This window comes from Leptonotus elevatus, chromosome 2, assembly GCF_054856555.1.
Source record: "Leptonotus elevatus isolate MCC_2025b chromosome 2, RoL_Lele_1.0, whole genome shotgun sequence".
NCBI classification, from domain to species: Eukaryota; Metazoa; Chordata; class Actinopteri; order Syngnathiformes; family Syngnathidae; genus Leptonotus; species Leptonotus elevatus.
The window spans coordinates 19747272-19763371 of NC_141240.1; the positions used below are offsets into that span (position 1 = coordinate 19747272).

Below are 16100 nucleotides of genomic sequence, written 5' to 3' on the forward strand. Positions count from 1 at the left end.
AGACGTGATTTTCAATTAAACATTCTAGTGCATTTTTATATACAGTACTGTACACATTTGAGTCGATGCACCTTTTCCATGGTAACATTTAAGCAAACCACATAATATGGTAGCAGCAGCAAAATGAGTGTTGAAGACCTACAGAAAAAATCTGTCTGAGAATTTACAGTGTGGCCGCCGTGGCTCAGGGTGTTCAGAAAGTCGGCTTTTCGATCCCCGCTCTCCCCAAGTCATGTGTCGTTGAGTCCTTGGGCAAGGCACCTACCACACATTATCTCCAGTGCTACTCACACTGGTGTATGAACAGCGCAAATGTGCGGTGGTGGTCGGAGGGGCCGTAGGCGCACACTGGCAGCCACGCTTCTGTCAGCCTGCCCCAGGGTTTAGTTTAGTTTACCACCACCAGAGTGTGAATGTGTGAGTGCATGAATAATGTATCCATTCCATTGTAAAGCGTCTTTGAGTGTCAAGAAAAGCGCTATATAAATCTGATGCATAATTGTTATTATTATTATTAGAAAGACAACTAAAGCAATGGGAGATCCTGTGATGTCATGTGACGTCAGCAGCAAAAATAAGGGAATTGGCCGGATTGTTCCATTGTTTGGAGGGAAAAACATTGAGATGAATACACTTCTTAACTCTTACTTACTGTTTATTTGCCATGCAGACATGTGTTGTATGCTCTGGTTCAATTATGACCCGGGCCAAGAAAATCCTTGTAAAAATTGTCTATATCAAATTATGAACTACAGAGCTTTTCAAAGTCTTATAATGGTCTGTCTGACATGAGAAGAAGTGATTTTTGGCTTTTCCCTAATGATAATAAATTAATAATTCATCAATGCTGCAAACAAAAGACAAAGTTATGTTTAAACCACTTGTTTCTGGATAACAGCATCTACCATCAAACTATGTGATGAAAAATGCAGTTTTATAACTATAAAAGGCGATATCAAGTACAGCTTCTCCTGCATTTTCCCCTTCATACTTAAAAGGTAACCGTTTTGTCAGGTATAGTTGCTATTTGTAGTGAAATACATTGATTGTGAGCACTTTATCCAAAAGTCAAACAGTGGGAGTACTGACCTCATTACTGGCTTAAGCTCATCATGAGTGATGGAGCGCTGGATGCAACCTTGTCTGTAACCCACAAAGCAGTAACAGCATGAGACAAAAGAGTATAGAAAAAATAAATAAAAAGAAGGTGAAGTAGATGTGGAGTCAGCGTTTATGTAATGTTATGCAATTGTTGACTAACCTTCGTAGTTTTCTAAGCTCAGGTGTTGGACTCAGTGTTGAGGCAGAGCTGTCACTGTTCATCCTGAAAGACAGCACACAGTGTGCTTGAATGGACCAGGTCGGCATACACGTTAAATAAAGTATTGTGACACGCTGCCCTTACAGAAAACAACAATGGAAGTAACTTTTCTGATCTGGTTCCTTCTTCTTGACTTGATTCGTACAGTTTTTTTTCTTTCCTAGACAGTGCCCATAGAATGGCCTCAAAAGAGGGGAATACATGAGCAATTTCCAACAATAATGACTAACTTCCAAAAATCAGCACAATAAAACAATTGCTCTTTAAGGTCCAATAGTATTTAATTTAATATTGAAATGACTGGTCCTTAATGAAAATTCAATTAACAAATGACTATTTTAAACATCCATCCATCCATCCATCCTAACGCTTATCCTGTTCAGGGTGAAAGCTAAGCTGGAGTCTATCAAGGTGACTTTAGTTGAGAGACAAGGTACACCCTGGACTGGTCACCAGGTCAATCACAGTGTTATTAAAGACAAACTACCATTTACACACATACCCAACATTTTTTTTTAGAACTCATTGAATGTTTTGGAGATGTGGGAGGGACGAGAGTACTCAAGAGAAAACCCAAGTGAGAATGGGAGGGGGGAACGGTCCGAGCCTAGATATGAACCCTGATGCTTTACAGCTAGCTGTAAGGCAGAAATGCTACCCACATGCCCTATAGGTGGTGGATCAGCTTACATTTAGCCTGGATCCACAAAACAGCGACTGATTTTGCATCGTTTTCTGTTGTGAGCGCAGTGAGCACATTACTAAGGAGCACCAGACATGACATGGGGAGATTTTTTGTTTTGTTTTAAATTGTGACCACAACACTGACATACAGTAGTCCCTCGTTCATTGTGGGGGTTACGTTCTCGAAACCCCCACGACAGACAAAAATCTGCTAAGTAGTGACCACATATTTATTTTATTATTATTTATATATATATATATTTTTAGAGCTTAATGCTAATACAAATATGCATGCGAGGCCTATTTTTGTGCCCTTACGTTCCTCACATTCTACACTGTATAATTTGTGTCTTTGTATGTGTGTGGCTTTAAAAGGCTTTTAGGGCTGGTGGATATGATCTTGGTTCTCTCAAAAAGTTCTCACCTAACCTCAAGGTGTAGAGTTGGTTCTACACAGCAGTTTTTAAGTCTAATGAAAGTAAGCGACAGTGCACAACGTGAAATGACTAACGTCAAACATTTACTGAATGTTCACAGTGCCTCAGGAATGTGTAAATACATTCATGTGCAAAGCAAAGGACACGGCAGAAGACAAGTTTTAAAGTTGTTAACCAGAAAGCCTAGAACGTTAAGCATGAGCTCTCAATTTGAAAAAAGGATTAAGTCCCAGAACTGTGTCACATTGATAGAACTAGGTTGCAGAGGCTATAAAATAGTAGGGTTCAGTAGAGCAGGACCGAGATTCATAAAATCTATGTCAGGATTCTCTACAAACTGTATGAACTTGCTGGACAGCAACAACTCTTAAGGGACGATGTTGAGCTTCTGACACATTTTTATAATGTCATATCGGAAAATAAATAAATAAATAAAAATAATGTTTCCTCTATAAATGGACATTTTACAATTACTGAATTTGTCAAATTGTTAAAGAGCAATTGAATACTTAACAAGAATAATTGACCAATTCAGACTGCAGTAATAAAGCTGAATCCCACTAGATCACAGGTGTCACGTTGTTCAACTTTAATGCTACTTTAAATATTCCAATAGACAGTGGTACAAGGCTTTCGGTTGGAAGTCTCCTCCAGTAACGGACAGAAAGATAAGGCTTTGGGAAGTGTTATTGTTATAAGACAGAATTTGAATATAATTACATATTACATATACTGCAGAAAGTCAACAATATACCCCTATTCAAACTCCCGGTTTTTGTAAGAAAAAATAAATGAGACCATCACAAATAATTCAAAACTTTACTACTATTAAATTGATCTATAAACTATACAAGTGAAGTGGAAAAATTATATATTTAAGGGATAGGAAGTTAAGATAAATGACTGAGACAATGTGTTTGCACAAGCGTGTACAGTACACCCTCTGATAATCGGGCTGTGAGCAATCACATTTAAACATTCATGTAAAACGGGAGTCAGCACACATCTGCCTTCATGCTAATCATCCCCAAATAAAGTTCAACTGATTTTAAGAGTCTTTGCTGACAGTTTTGCAGTCACATCTTACAACATAAGCCATGGTCCACAGAGAGCTTCCATAACATCAGAGGGATCTCATTGTTGGGTCAGGAAAGAGTACAAAAAAATTTCAAAGTCATTAAATATAGCATGGAGCAGTGATGGAAGTCATCATCAAGTGGGGAAACTACAGTATGGTACAAGAGTGACATTGCCAAGAATTGGACGTCCTTCCAAAATCGATGATAAGACAAGAAGAAAACTGGTCAGGGAGGCTGCCAGGAGTTTGAGAGCAATGTAGGAGTTGCCAAAATGTTTAGCAGCTGGCTGTTAACGACAATTCCCCATCTTCTTAAATGCATGTCTGGGATACATTGATGCAATTTTTTATTTTACAAAGGGGACAAAAAAAGAAAGGTGATATTCCCAAAACACGTTGACACAAGTAGAGAGCAAAAATATGCCACGACAAGCCTACTAGAACAACTAAACTGTATTTGTGCACTTTAAATTGTGAGAGCTGTGAGCGCGTACTGACTCTGATTTAACAAGAGTTTGATCATTTTCAGCATGGCCACATACATTCTCACTTATAAGAGGGTGTTGCATACTAGTTTATTTTTTACTTTGCCTCACAAGATTTCATTTTGTATTTTTTTTTAATTAAGCTGCAAAGGTGGTTGAAAAAACTTTGTAATGACTTATCTTGGTCTCATGTATATACAGTATGCAGGTATCACAAAATCATGGCATTTGAACATGGTTGTGTAGACTTTTTATATTCACTGCAGACTTTTGTATTATCGCTGAAAAGAGAAAAAAAAATAGATATTTTTATTTGGCCTTTCTAAAGATGTTTTTTTCTATTGAGTTGTGCAGGTTATAAATAAGTCACACAAGTAATGGATTTTTTAAATTTTTTATTATTTATCTATTTCTTGTTTATATCACAAAAACCCGTCATTTGAAGAGGGGTATGTGGACTTTAGAGCCACTGTTTACACTGACCATTGTGACCAACCTCAACATTATGACTATTTGCACAATCAATTGATTTCAACCACGAGAAATGAAGTAACTCTGACAGTGACCATCAAATTATTTAAAACAAAGAACACAATTTCATCCAATTTTTCAAACATGTTTAGATATACAGTATGTGTTGATTAATGATACAAAATGATTAGGTGGTTGGCCTATAGAGAGGCTTCGTTTTTATTATGAATCCAACTGGGCTTCTCAACCCACAAAAAAAATTAATTTAAATTACAGCACACATCATGATTCAGGAATAGACTGAATGTAATGTTGATGTGAAAGAATTTATAGAGTAACTCCGCTTGAAAGGGTTAAATCTTAACTACCTCATTAGCTACACCACAGGCAAAAAAACAAGTGGCATAAACGCTGCACGCCTCCGCAGACACTGTTTTGTAGATTTATAACTATTCACTTACTGTTTTTTAGTCTTTTTTTTTTCATCTCTTGGTTATATTAACATTTCATTTCCTATGCCTAATTAAGCAGAAGGTGAAGAAGTACTCTTCCCCTCCATAACTTATGCACATAAGTTGGTTAAGCAAAACAACTTAAAAGGGAGCCAGATGAGATATAGCGTACATTTCTTCACATATTTTCCTGTAAGTGTACTCTGTCTTGAAATCATTCAGCTGCAACTGCAAGGTGAGAGGCAGTTTTTGGTGGTTGAAAAGTCGGATGAAAGAAAAAAGTTACTTAACAAGGCTCTTCAGCGGGAAGTACGAGGGATGCCCAATTATCACTGCTTCCAATAATGAGAGGAACATTTCCGAATGCCATTTTTCTTTTCTTTTTTATAAATAATGATACAGCCTCATTAAATAAAATGCACCAGTCCCCTCAAACTATGTCCAATATATGTCAAAAAGTCCAAACTAATAACATTTGACTTCTTTCTACTAAAGTCAATTGTCCAGATTTTTGCACTTGTGGAGGGTTTGTTTGAACATGTAAACATTTCCACCCTAATGACAAATTTGAAGGAAAAAAAATATGTTTTTGCGTGTAGGTGTTTGTCAGAGAGACAGAGAGAGAGACCAGGTGATGGAGAGAAGCTAAGAGAGGGATGTAATTATCGTGGGAGGGATATTGTTCACCTCTGGCCGAGCGTGGGCAAACTGCTACGCTGCTTGTCTGTTTGTGTGCGTATATTGTGCGTGTGTGCGTGCACAGGCATCGAAACAGTAAAACGATGTGATTCAAGAGCTCTGCCATGCATTTCATTTCTCTCTCTCCATCGAACTTTCTTTTTTTTTACGCATTACCATTTCAATCTCCCTCTCTCTCTCTCCAAAGTGCACAAATGCCTCTCGGACGAGTCATCTCTGCACCTCATCCGCCCACTTGATCCACTCAGGATTGCAAATCAGACTGCCAACACAAACATGCATACACACTCGCACACGTATTAGCCAATATATTCCGCTGTTAGGATCACAATATTGTGTTGTCCTATATGTCAACTTCTCAGATCGTAGCAATTACTGAGCATCCAACCAAGTTGCTACCTGGGAATTGGTATGTTATGCTGGATCAGCGTAATGTCCTCACTCTTCATTTTATAGTACGTTGCTGTATTTACATTTTTACAATCTGGATTGTCAATTTATAGTAATATGTGCACTACAAGCTACAAATTATCCTATGAACATAAACAAATTGAACGGTTTAGTAGTCCAAGTAGAAAATGTAGATAAAAGGACCTATATTGATGGCTCCTTACATACCTTTTCTTCTACTTCTATTAAAAAAAAAATAAATAAATGTTGCCAGAGGCCGATGCTGATTCAGAAAAAAAATACAGATTACCGATTAATCAGCTGATTAATTAATTTATTAACACAACCATGAATGCATCCATAATGTATTTTTGGAGGAGAAAAGGAATCCAGAGTAGCAATCTGTCATAATTCTCTCTCTCTTACTTTCTTTTTTTTGTTAACAGCAAAGCACTCTCACCCCCATGCTGTTACACCTGAGTATTGCATTTGAACAATTTTACCACCCAAAAAATGGTCACCCTCTTATTATGCAGTACTGCAGGACAAATCATATCAGTGTAACCTTATGTACTGCGAGGCCCATTGCATTGCACTCAATCATTACAAAGCTATGTCAGCAAATTTCCAACAAATTTTCTCAAAAGAGTCTAGATAAAATAATTTCATTCGAGTTGGACATGCTGTTTTTATTCTCAGTCAAAAGTTGATCAGTTCTAAAATATTGGGAGTAAGTAAGCAAGTAAAATCCCACATTTCAAACCAACAAGGAGTGTGACTCTCCCAAAGCGATTCATTTAATTACACGTTGACATGACATGGAGGACTCACTGTAAGACCAACAGGCTTTTTTTTCTTCTCCGGTACAATTATCTTTGTGTTGATTAATGTAACGTATGTACGACAGCAAAATACAAACAAATAAATAAACTACAAATAATATCTACTGACTGATGTATGTCAGTTCGATGTGGCTGCCTTTATGCATGCATGTTTCTCAATGCAGTTGCATTTTATGTGGAGGCAGAGCAAGCTTAAAACCATGAATGCACATGCACGCACACAGACACATTCGAATTTCATTTAGCTGCTTCACCGACAGAAAAGGAGAAAATGTAAATAAACACTAATATTCATGAGTGAAGTACACTCCTACACGGTAATAGTGTATGCATACACCCAGGCACAGACACGAAAAGGGCTGAGAATCATTCTTGCCTACTTCACGCAGGCTTTGCCATCTAACAAGCTCGACAATCCCAACAGCCCTATTCACAGTGAGCCAGCCAATCTCATCCCACAGCACCTACTACACTATGTTCTCTGTATGGATGTCATCATGTAACTCATTTCGAAAACCTCTAATATGCTTCCTGCAAGAGGCTTGTGTGTTCAATGTGACTATTTATGCATGTACATATTTAAGCTTTTAAAGCAGCACATATTTTACAATGTATGGGCAAAAGTAAGTGGAAACCTTTTTCAATTGCATTAACAGCAACGGAAAATTTTATTTTGGTCAGCTCATTCATTTGCTAAAACCGAGTTTTGCTTCAGCCCAAAGGTGTTTAATAAGGTGGATAAGACTTTTACTCATCTGTTACCCTACTGAAAACCATAACGATAAAAAATAAACAGATGGATGATCAGCCACTGATTTTCAACAATTTTACGAATATAAAAACTCGGAATGTTCTACACCTGTACTTTTTTTCAGACCAATACCAGTACGAGTACTCAACTAGTCACGAAACCGATACTAATTACCAATACCACTAGTACATTTCCTGAAAAAACCCGGAATATAATTTTAAAGAAAGACCTATATATCACCATTATAGCATTTTTCCTTAAAATTGCATGAAATTAATGGCAATTTTCTTTTAATTTAGTTTAATTCTTCTACTTTGATTTCTAGTTCCTGATTGTATATACGACCACAAGACGGCAGCTAATATTGTGTGTTGTGAGTACCGATACCTTGAAATAAGGCCTGGTATCGTATCGACCCAATACAATACCTGGTATATGCACACGCCCATCCCTAGTAAAAACATTCTAGAAATATTGCTGGTCTAAAACAGTAAAGGGCATTTTAAACTTCACACTTAAACATGAAGAAGTAAGGGTATACTGTACGTGTTGATTTCTAAATGAACTTGCAAAGTTGAATTGGAGATGGAAGTACGTCCTTACTTGTCAGAAGATGGTGACGAAGGGGAAAGACAGGCAGCCACAGGGAAGAAAAACACATCATTGGGGTTCTGATTTAAGCTGCTTTCCCTAAAGATGGCCAATAAAATCAAAACAAAACAAAGGTTTAGACCCAGGATGGCTATGAGAAACAATAAAAAAAACACATCTCATTGCAAAAAGCTACAAGCTATAAATACTTGGAAATTGGAACAGCTCTCAGCATTATGTGACACCACTGCAATTAATATGGGGCGGGTCAAGGCTGACATAAGCGGTGGTGTTTTGACCTACCCATTGTTGGCCAAGCTGGAAGAAGGATGAACCAGATCAGGCATGGCAGTTGGAGAGGTGCCGACTGTCATTGTTAGAATCAGTTCCGGGTCCAGGATAAAGAGTTCCTCGTGGGAGATTTCTGACACATAGTTGAGATGTTCCTGATGAAACAATTGGCATTTAATGCAGCGAAACAAGGCTCTCGCCACGTTGCAATACATCACCAAACCCTCAAAGGAGATACAACTTACCTGGGCTCTGTCTATCCTGTAAAAACGATCAGCTGTTGTGGCTGTGAAGGTAAATGCAGAGTTTTCAAGTAGAACTTGTTGCAAGGACTAGAAATAAAAAGTATTCTCTTTATGTTCAAAGGCTTTTCACTGAACTTAAAGGTTGTTCCTCCACCAGTGCTGCAATTAAAGATGAGGTGGTATTATGTAGCTATTTGCATTTTATAAGGAACATTAACCTTCGCCCGAGAGAAAACGACAACACCAAATGCTGTATACGTCTCATTACCTTTGCTCATTTATTGAGATAAATAATCTTTCTGGGTTCCGAGGTTTACAGTATTACCTCTCTTCCAAAATGCATGGAAATCAGGTGTGTTAGAACTTAAAATACCCTCAGAGATGGAAAAGTACCGGAATTTATGATATAAAACAGAGTGAGGCAGGTTTTATTGAGTAAGGTTTCCTTTCCGTGTATTTATTTTTACTCCACAGAATAACAATGTCACTGAATCTCCTGTTGTCTGTTGCGCTCACATCTTTTCCAATGTTTCCATCTTGATTGCATCTTTTTTTGGTTCAAATTCCACAAGGATTCTCTGAGCTTGTTAGGCATTCCTAATATGTTTAATGCCTGGATGTATTTTTCTTCTATACAAAGCCATCCACAAATTTGATTAAAGTTTATCACTGGCAAATATGATTTGCTTTAGTTATTTGGGAGGAGTTGAGTCACAGTACACTTTACCAATATATAGTATGGATGTAATAGCTTTTAACCACCAACATGTTTTCTATATACCACTTGTCCTCATTAGGGTTATGGTTAAACTCACAAAGCCAATTTCAATTTTTGGATCTGGAAGGAAATTGTTAGAAAATCCACAAAGGAAACCCTTACACCACCATGATGCCAAGTTTTAAACAATCATACATCCATCTTTTGCGCAGCCAGCTTATCCTCATTAGTGTTGCAGGTGAGCTGGAGCCTATCCTAGCTGACTTGGCGCGAGCAGTTGGGTACACCATGGACTGCTTGCCAGCCAATCGCAGGGCACATATAGACAAACAAATATTCACACACATTCATACATAATATCAATTTAGATTATTCAATAAACTAACATGCATGTTTTTTTGAATGTGGGAGGAAGCCGGTGTAGCCGCAGAAAACCAACGCAAGCACGGGCACAACATGCAAATTACACCGTGTTGCCGGTTTTAAAGAAGTAACCCCAAACGGTAATAATGACTACTTTGACAGAAGTCCAATATGTTTGACAATGTTATGCATGCCAGCAGTGTTTATCAGTATCAGGAGGCACAAGTTTCCCAGAAGCCCATGTTGGCAGATAAAGCAAAAGCTGTTAACAAGTGAAAATAATGAACTGTGTGGGCTGTCTCTAGGGCAGCCATCTGAGAGGCTGAAAGCATGAAACTTATAGTAATTTAAGCAAAGTTGAGCTGCAAAGTTCTATCAGCCTCCAGGCGAGCTTTTGAAAACAATATGTACTATTCAAAAATGCTGTTTAAAATCTTTACAATTGTGTCCTTTTTTTTTTCATCCTGTCGTCTTCAGGGCAACATTAGGATATACTGACAGCCATTTTGCACATGTCAGTGTGAGGACATGTTAATCTTCATGTATATGCTCTCATACTGTATATATCGCTGGCATTGGACCAAAACTTTCTACCTTCAAAATTGTCACTTTTTAGGAGACCCCCAAAACCGTCAACCGCTAACATTGTATCAAAGAGAACAAGCCATTTTCAAGACTTTATATTGGTCAATAATTCGTAAAAATGACACCCACACGTGTAGTAGACTGACCAAAAGTAAAGATAAAAAATATATATATATATGAAATTTGCTCAATTCTGACTTAAGGGTTTCAGCCTACTACCATTGCTATTATAAATGAAATAATTCCTACTCTTAATGGAAAAAGATTGAAGAGCGATGGCACTTACAATCAAGGAAACACCACTTTGGCGACAATCGATGTGAGGAAAGATTCTTCGTCTTGGCACCTTCCTCCTAAACACAAAATGGATGGTTTAAAGTTTTTAAGTAAGAGAATCTGAGGCTGAAAATTTTGGATAGAAAAGACATGACTTTGTAGCAACATGCTTAAACATAAAACAGATTAAACAGCCTCTCTGTTCAGTAAGATTAAGCAACATTATCGAAATTCCGCCATGTACTTTGTATTTATTTAATTCCTTACTCACTATACTGCTCAGTCTAAAATATAAATATGGAAAGGGTATTTAAAATCCAATTAACCTTCTGTTTCTAGCTGTCTCCAAATGGTATAACACACAGAACACTCTCACCCATTTCCTCTGCTACTAATTTGGTCTTAGACTTCATGTTACAAACCTTGTGTGATGTATTCAGAGACATCTACATTAACATGGTCTCCTGCCTCCACACTACTACTACCTCCTCTGATCCTGAGCCCTCACATGAAAGACTAGCTACACAACAACACATTCTGGAGTTCTTCTGTGTTTATTCAGTTTGTTGACCAATAACTGAGACACCAGATTGACCAGATAAACGTCAATATTTCAGATCCTGTCTAAGGGTTGCTTTCGCCCCTCAAATCTGTACAAAAACGGGCTTCCCTGAATGTGTGTTTAGTTTTTCTTCTCAATAAGACCAAACAAATGTCAAATATTTATGAGCACTTGGGCAGTGAGTTAGTGGCAGGACCCCATTTTGGCGGCACCAGCTAAACTTTCCTCAAAATACATGAAATTATAAACAAATATGAAAACAGCAACAGCAATATATATATATATATTATATATTATATATATATATTATATATATATATTATATATATATTATATATATATATATATATATATGATATATTATATATATATGATATATATATATATATTATATATATATATCATATATATATATATATATATCATATATATATATATATGATATATATAATATATATCATATATATATATGATATATATAATATATATATATATATGATATATATATATATAATATATATATATGATATATATATATATAATATATATATATGATATATAATATATATAATATATATATATGATATATCATATATATAATATATATATGATATATAATATATATATATATATATATATATATTATATATCATATATATATGATATATATATATATATAATATATATATATGATATATAATATATATGATATATATATATATATATATGATATATATATATATATGATATATATATATATATATGATATATATATATATATATATGATATATATATATATAATATATATATATATATAATATATATATATGATATATATATATATATGATATATATATATATGATATATATATATATACATTGCTGTTGCACAAATCAACATTGAGTTGCATGTTATTAATATAACTACCAAACCAGAAATAGTATCAAAAACAGTCAAGGCCAATTTAAATGCACATTGCCTACTGTTACTGTTATACTCTCAATAGACCTACTTTCAACCACCAACCAACTCGTCCTCTGAAAAAGTAGAAATCATTGCCACTTCGTTGATTGTCAAGCAATAAACAATATTCCCCACACTAACACCAGTGATTTAGATGTCATAAAGCCAATAGAAAACCAATTCATGCAGCATTTTTGTTACGTTTGGGGGTGAGGACCCAAATGCAGGATTCAAGGAGGCAAGGCCGGCTTGCAAAAGGGATTTATTTTCAAGAGAACAACCAAAAGGCAAACGAGGGACGTGGAAAAACTTCTCAATTAACAAAAGACCAAAAAGTAGAGGCAAAGTAACAAACAAAACACACGGGCAAGGACAGGACGACTGACATAGACTCTGTGACACTGTGAGGGTGCTGATTGGAAGACACAAGGGGACCGGTATGACGAGCACAATGACAAGGAGACGTGACAATGAAAAACAAAACAAACCAAACACATATCATGACAAAGGACAAAGCAACAAAATGAACCAAGCCTAAACCATAATTTTTTTTAATGCCACCTTGTGCACATACCACAAGCCACCACTGGCAAGAAAGTGTCTTCGGAGGGGTAAAAGGCCATGTCCCCAATGAGGGACTTTTCCAGGAGGTTTACAAAAGAGATGCTCGAGTCATCTCAAATAGCTTCTCCACTCTCGAGGGTTTGAATAAAGAGTCACGAAAACCAGTTTGGTGTTCTTTAATTTTAGTCTTGTATAAAAATCAATCAATTGAGTGCCACGGCAGTATGTAAATGATTCTGACACAGACGACCGTTCATCTAGGAGAGAGGAGGGGGGCATCATTTTACTTACATACTGACCAACTTTACTTCAAGAACACTTGCTGACAATGCGAAACGGCCTGAACACTGCTACATAAAACGTCATTAATGAATACACAGTGGAAAACAACACAAATGTGGATGAAGTGAGTAGAAAAGTACTGACACACTAACAACACACTATATGGATAATTACACAATTTTATCATTTCTGTTTCAGCTTCCAATTTTCGGGCAGAGCTTGGGGAAGGCCCTTGTCTTTCTTGCATGACTCTTCCCAAGTGCACAAAGCAAGGTCGATAAAAGCCTTATTGGATGAACTGGTGCAGAAGAACTTAACTGGCCATAGCCAAGACACACAGAATAACCTTGAACACCACTGGTCATTAGTCAGTGAATGGCCAACGCATTTCAGACACACTTGAAATTCTTACCAAAAAAAAAAAAAAGTCCCAGCAAGTCATAATGTGAGAAAGGTGGCATCTTTTTAATTTACAATATGATATACATATATATATTTCCCTGTGCATAAAGAGAATGCAATCTTGGAATAATGTTAATCACTGTTATTAATTGCTATGCAACTGTATTTTAGTTGTTCCAAACATTTTTGCACTTGGAAGCCAAATTGGGAGGGACAATTGTTCCGTAAAAGTCCAGCTGGAAAAGTTGGACAGTTTCCATGGAAACTACAAACGTCTGGTTTCTTTCAACTGTGCGTGTTGTGGGGTTATGTTGATTGTTTTCTTGGCATCGATACATCACAGCTGGTTAAAGATCTCCTAAAACATTTTTTTAAATAAAATCCAGCCAGTGTATCTAACCAAGCAGAAAAATTTGCAATGCTGTGCTTTGTTCGGAATCAAAGAAGCTAATTAAGTGTGAACACTGTCTATTAATGTCAACCAAGACCAACCAGCTGTTGACACCCTGCCTTAGTTCCTTTATTTATTATTATTATTACATCCGGTGACTGGTTTTGAAGATAGACATTATGGTCACCGGTAGTTCAAATGAAGCTGAAATTAAACTGTGCTTGAATGAATCTCTGACAACTGTGAAACGTAGATGCAAAACTGAGAAGTGTACTCTATGCACACGTAGAACTGCTGAATGTTGAGGATGTGGCAGACAGTGGAAATGTATTCTTCAGGTTTCCCATGGTGGGACAGTCACAGAATAAATACGAATCAACAGAAAATGTTGAAAATTTTACAAAAACTGAATAATTTACAAAAATCTTTTTCAAACATAAATGGGATGTTTATGTTCAATTGAGAAATGAAGTCAAAGCGATATTAAATTAATTATTCCAAAATTGATTATCTGATTCATAATGACAAAAAAAAAAGGTTTATTATACAATGTTTGCAAACAAAACAAATTAATAAATCCAAAAATGGCATATCACGTGCTCAAATATTCATCCACTTCCTATGACCACGTTCAAACTGAGATCAGGTGCATCTTGTTTCCACTCAACCTCCCTTTTTTCATATTTACTTTCGGGTAAACACAATTGATGTCACATGATCTGGCAAGGTACATACCAAGCTCAAGCACAGATTAGGGAAAAAATACTTATACAGAAATGTTCTTCTGCATTGAAGGTCTCAGCAAGAATAGAGGTCTCCATATTTTTTAAAATGAAAGCCACCAGGACTCTTCAGAGTAGTGGCCCCTGGACATTCTGGGCAACTAGAAGCAAAGGGGTTTTTTAGTCAGGGAGGTGACACATTAACTGATTGATCACTCTAATGGAAACCCAGTGTGCTCTGTGGAGATGGGAGATTGTTCCAGAAAGACAAACTACATGTACAGCCATTCTCCCACATGTGGCCTTGGTGGTATAGTAGTGACTCTGGTGGAGTCCACTCAGTAAAGGTCCCATGGTAGCACAGTCTCAAGTTTACAAAATGCACCGAATGGGCTCTCAGACCATGTGCCACAAAATCTGATAAAACCCAAATTGAACTCATGACACCGTGGGCATGTTTTCAAGCATCAGGAATGAGGATAATCGCCAGGATTAAGGGAAAGATGAACCCAGTATAGTACAAATAGATCCTTGATGAAAACCTACCTAGAGTGCTGAGGCAAAAGTTCACCTTCCGACAGGACAATGATCCAAAGCAACACAACCACTCAGCGGCTTCCGGTCAAATGAATGACCTTGAGAGACTAAACTTGTACCTGATAGAACATCCCTAGAGAGATCTGAAAATGGCTGTACGTGCACACTGATATTCCCCATCCAATCTGCTGAGGGGCTCTGTAGAATGGGACAAATTGCCAATGAAAAAAGGTATGTCAAGCCATCATATTCAAGACCTGAGGCTGCAATTGCTCCCAAAGGAGAACACAAATACAATACATTACAATACTGAATACCATTGACCGTAACTGTAGTGGGGCATAAATACACCTGTAGTAACCAGGATTTTAAAAGCGTAGGTAAGACTCAACATTTTAATGAAGACGTTTCTTTCAACTACATTTAAAATCCCTGTAATGGCGTATATTTCAATTATTCTGAAGGAACGTTGGACAATTCACAGAATATTGCAACACTAATTGAAACCCACTGATATAAAAACATGCTTATACCAACCACTTCATTACAATCTAATGAGACACCAGAGGCATATCAAAAACCATAAAAAAACTGTTAGAGGCTGCACCACAAATTAAGTACAAGCACAATATAAAAAAAAAAAGAATTCAAGCATACATTGCTTACAGTTCTTGTATTAAGTATCATCAGTCTATCTAAATATAGAGTACCTAATATTTTGAGCAGTAAATACTGTACAAACATACATTAAGTCCAACACTGCCATTCTTTTCTGCTTGCAGTGCGCTGCTAACAAAGTGACTGCGCACCATACATCCCATCAGTAAACAGAACCAATGAGCATCATCAGTCACAAGAGAGCAGGAGATCAAACAGCACTGCATCCCTGTGGTTGCTATGCAACACTGTGACACAAAGATTCAACAATGCCATCCATCCATTATCTACCCTCAAGCCTTATTCATATAGCATCTAAAATTAAACCAAAACAAAATA

At 36.7% G+C, this 16100-nt stretch overlaps 1 protein-coding gene across 1 annotated transcript in view; it reads right to left on the reverse strand.

Moving 5' to 3' along the window:
• The window catches only part of LOC147178726 (diacylglycerol kinase zeta-like), a 72371-nt gene that overhangs the window by 7383 nt on the left and 48888 nt on the right, over positions 1-16100 (reverse strand). The window contains 6 exon segments of the mRNA XM_086067661.1: positions 1090-1143; positions 1262-1324; positions 8214-8300; positions 8505-8647; positions 8738-8778; positions 10690-10756. Of these exon segments, the coding sequence (XP_085923787.1) occupies positions 1090-1143; positions 1262-1324; positions 8214-8300; positions 8505-8647; positions 8738-8778; positions 10690-10756 (455 nt within the window).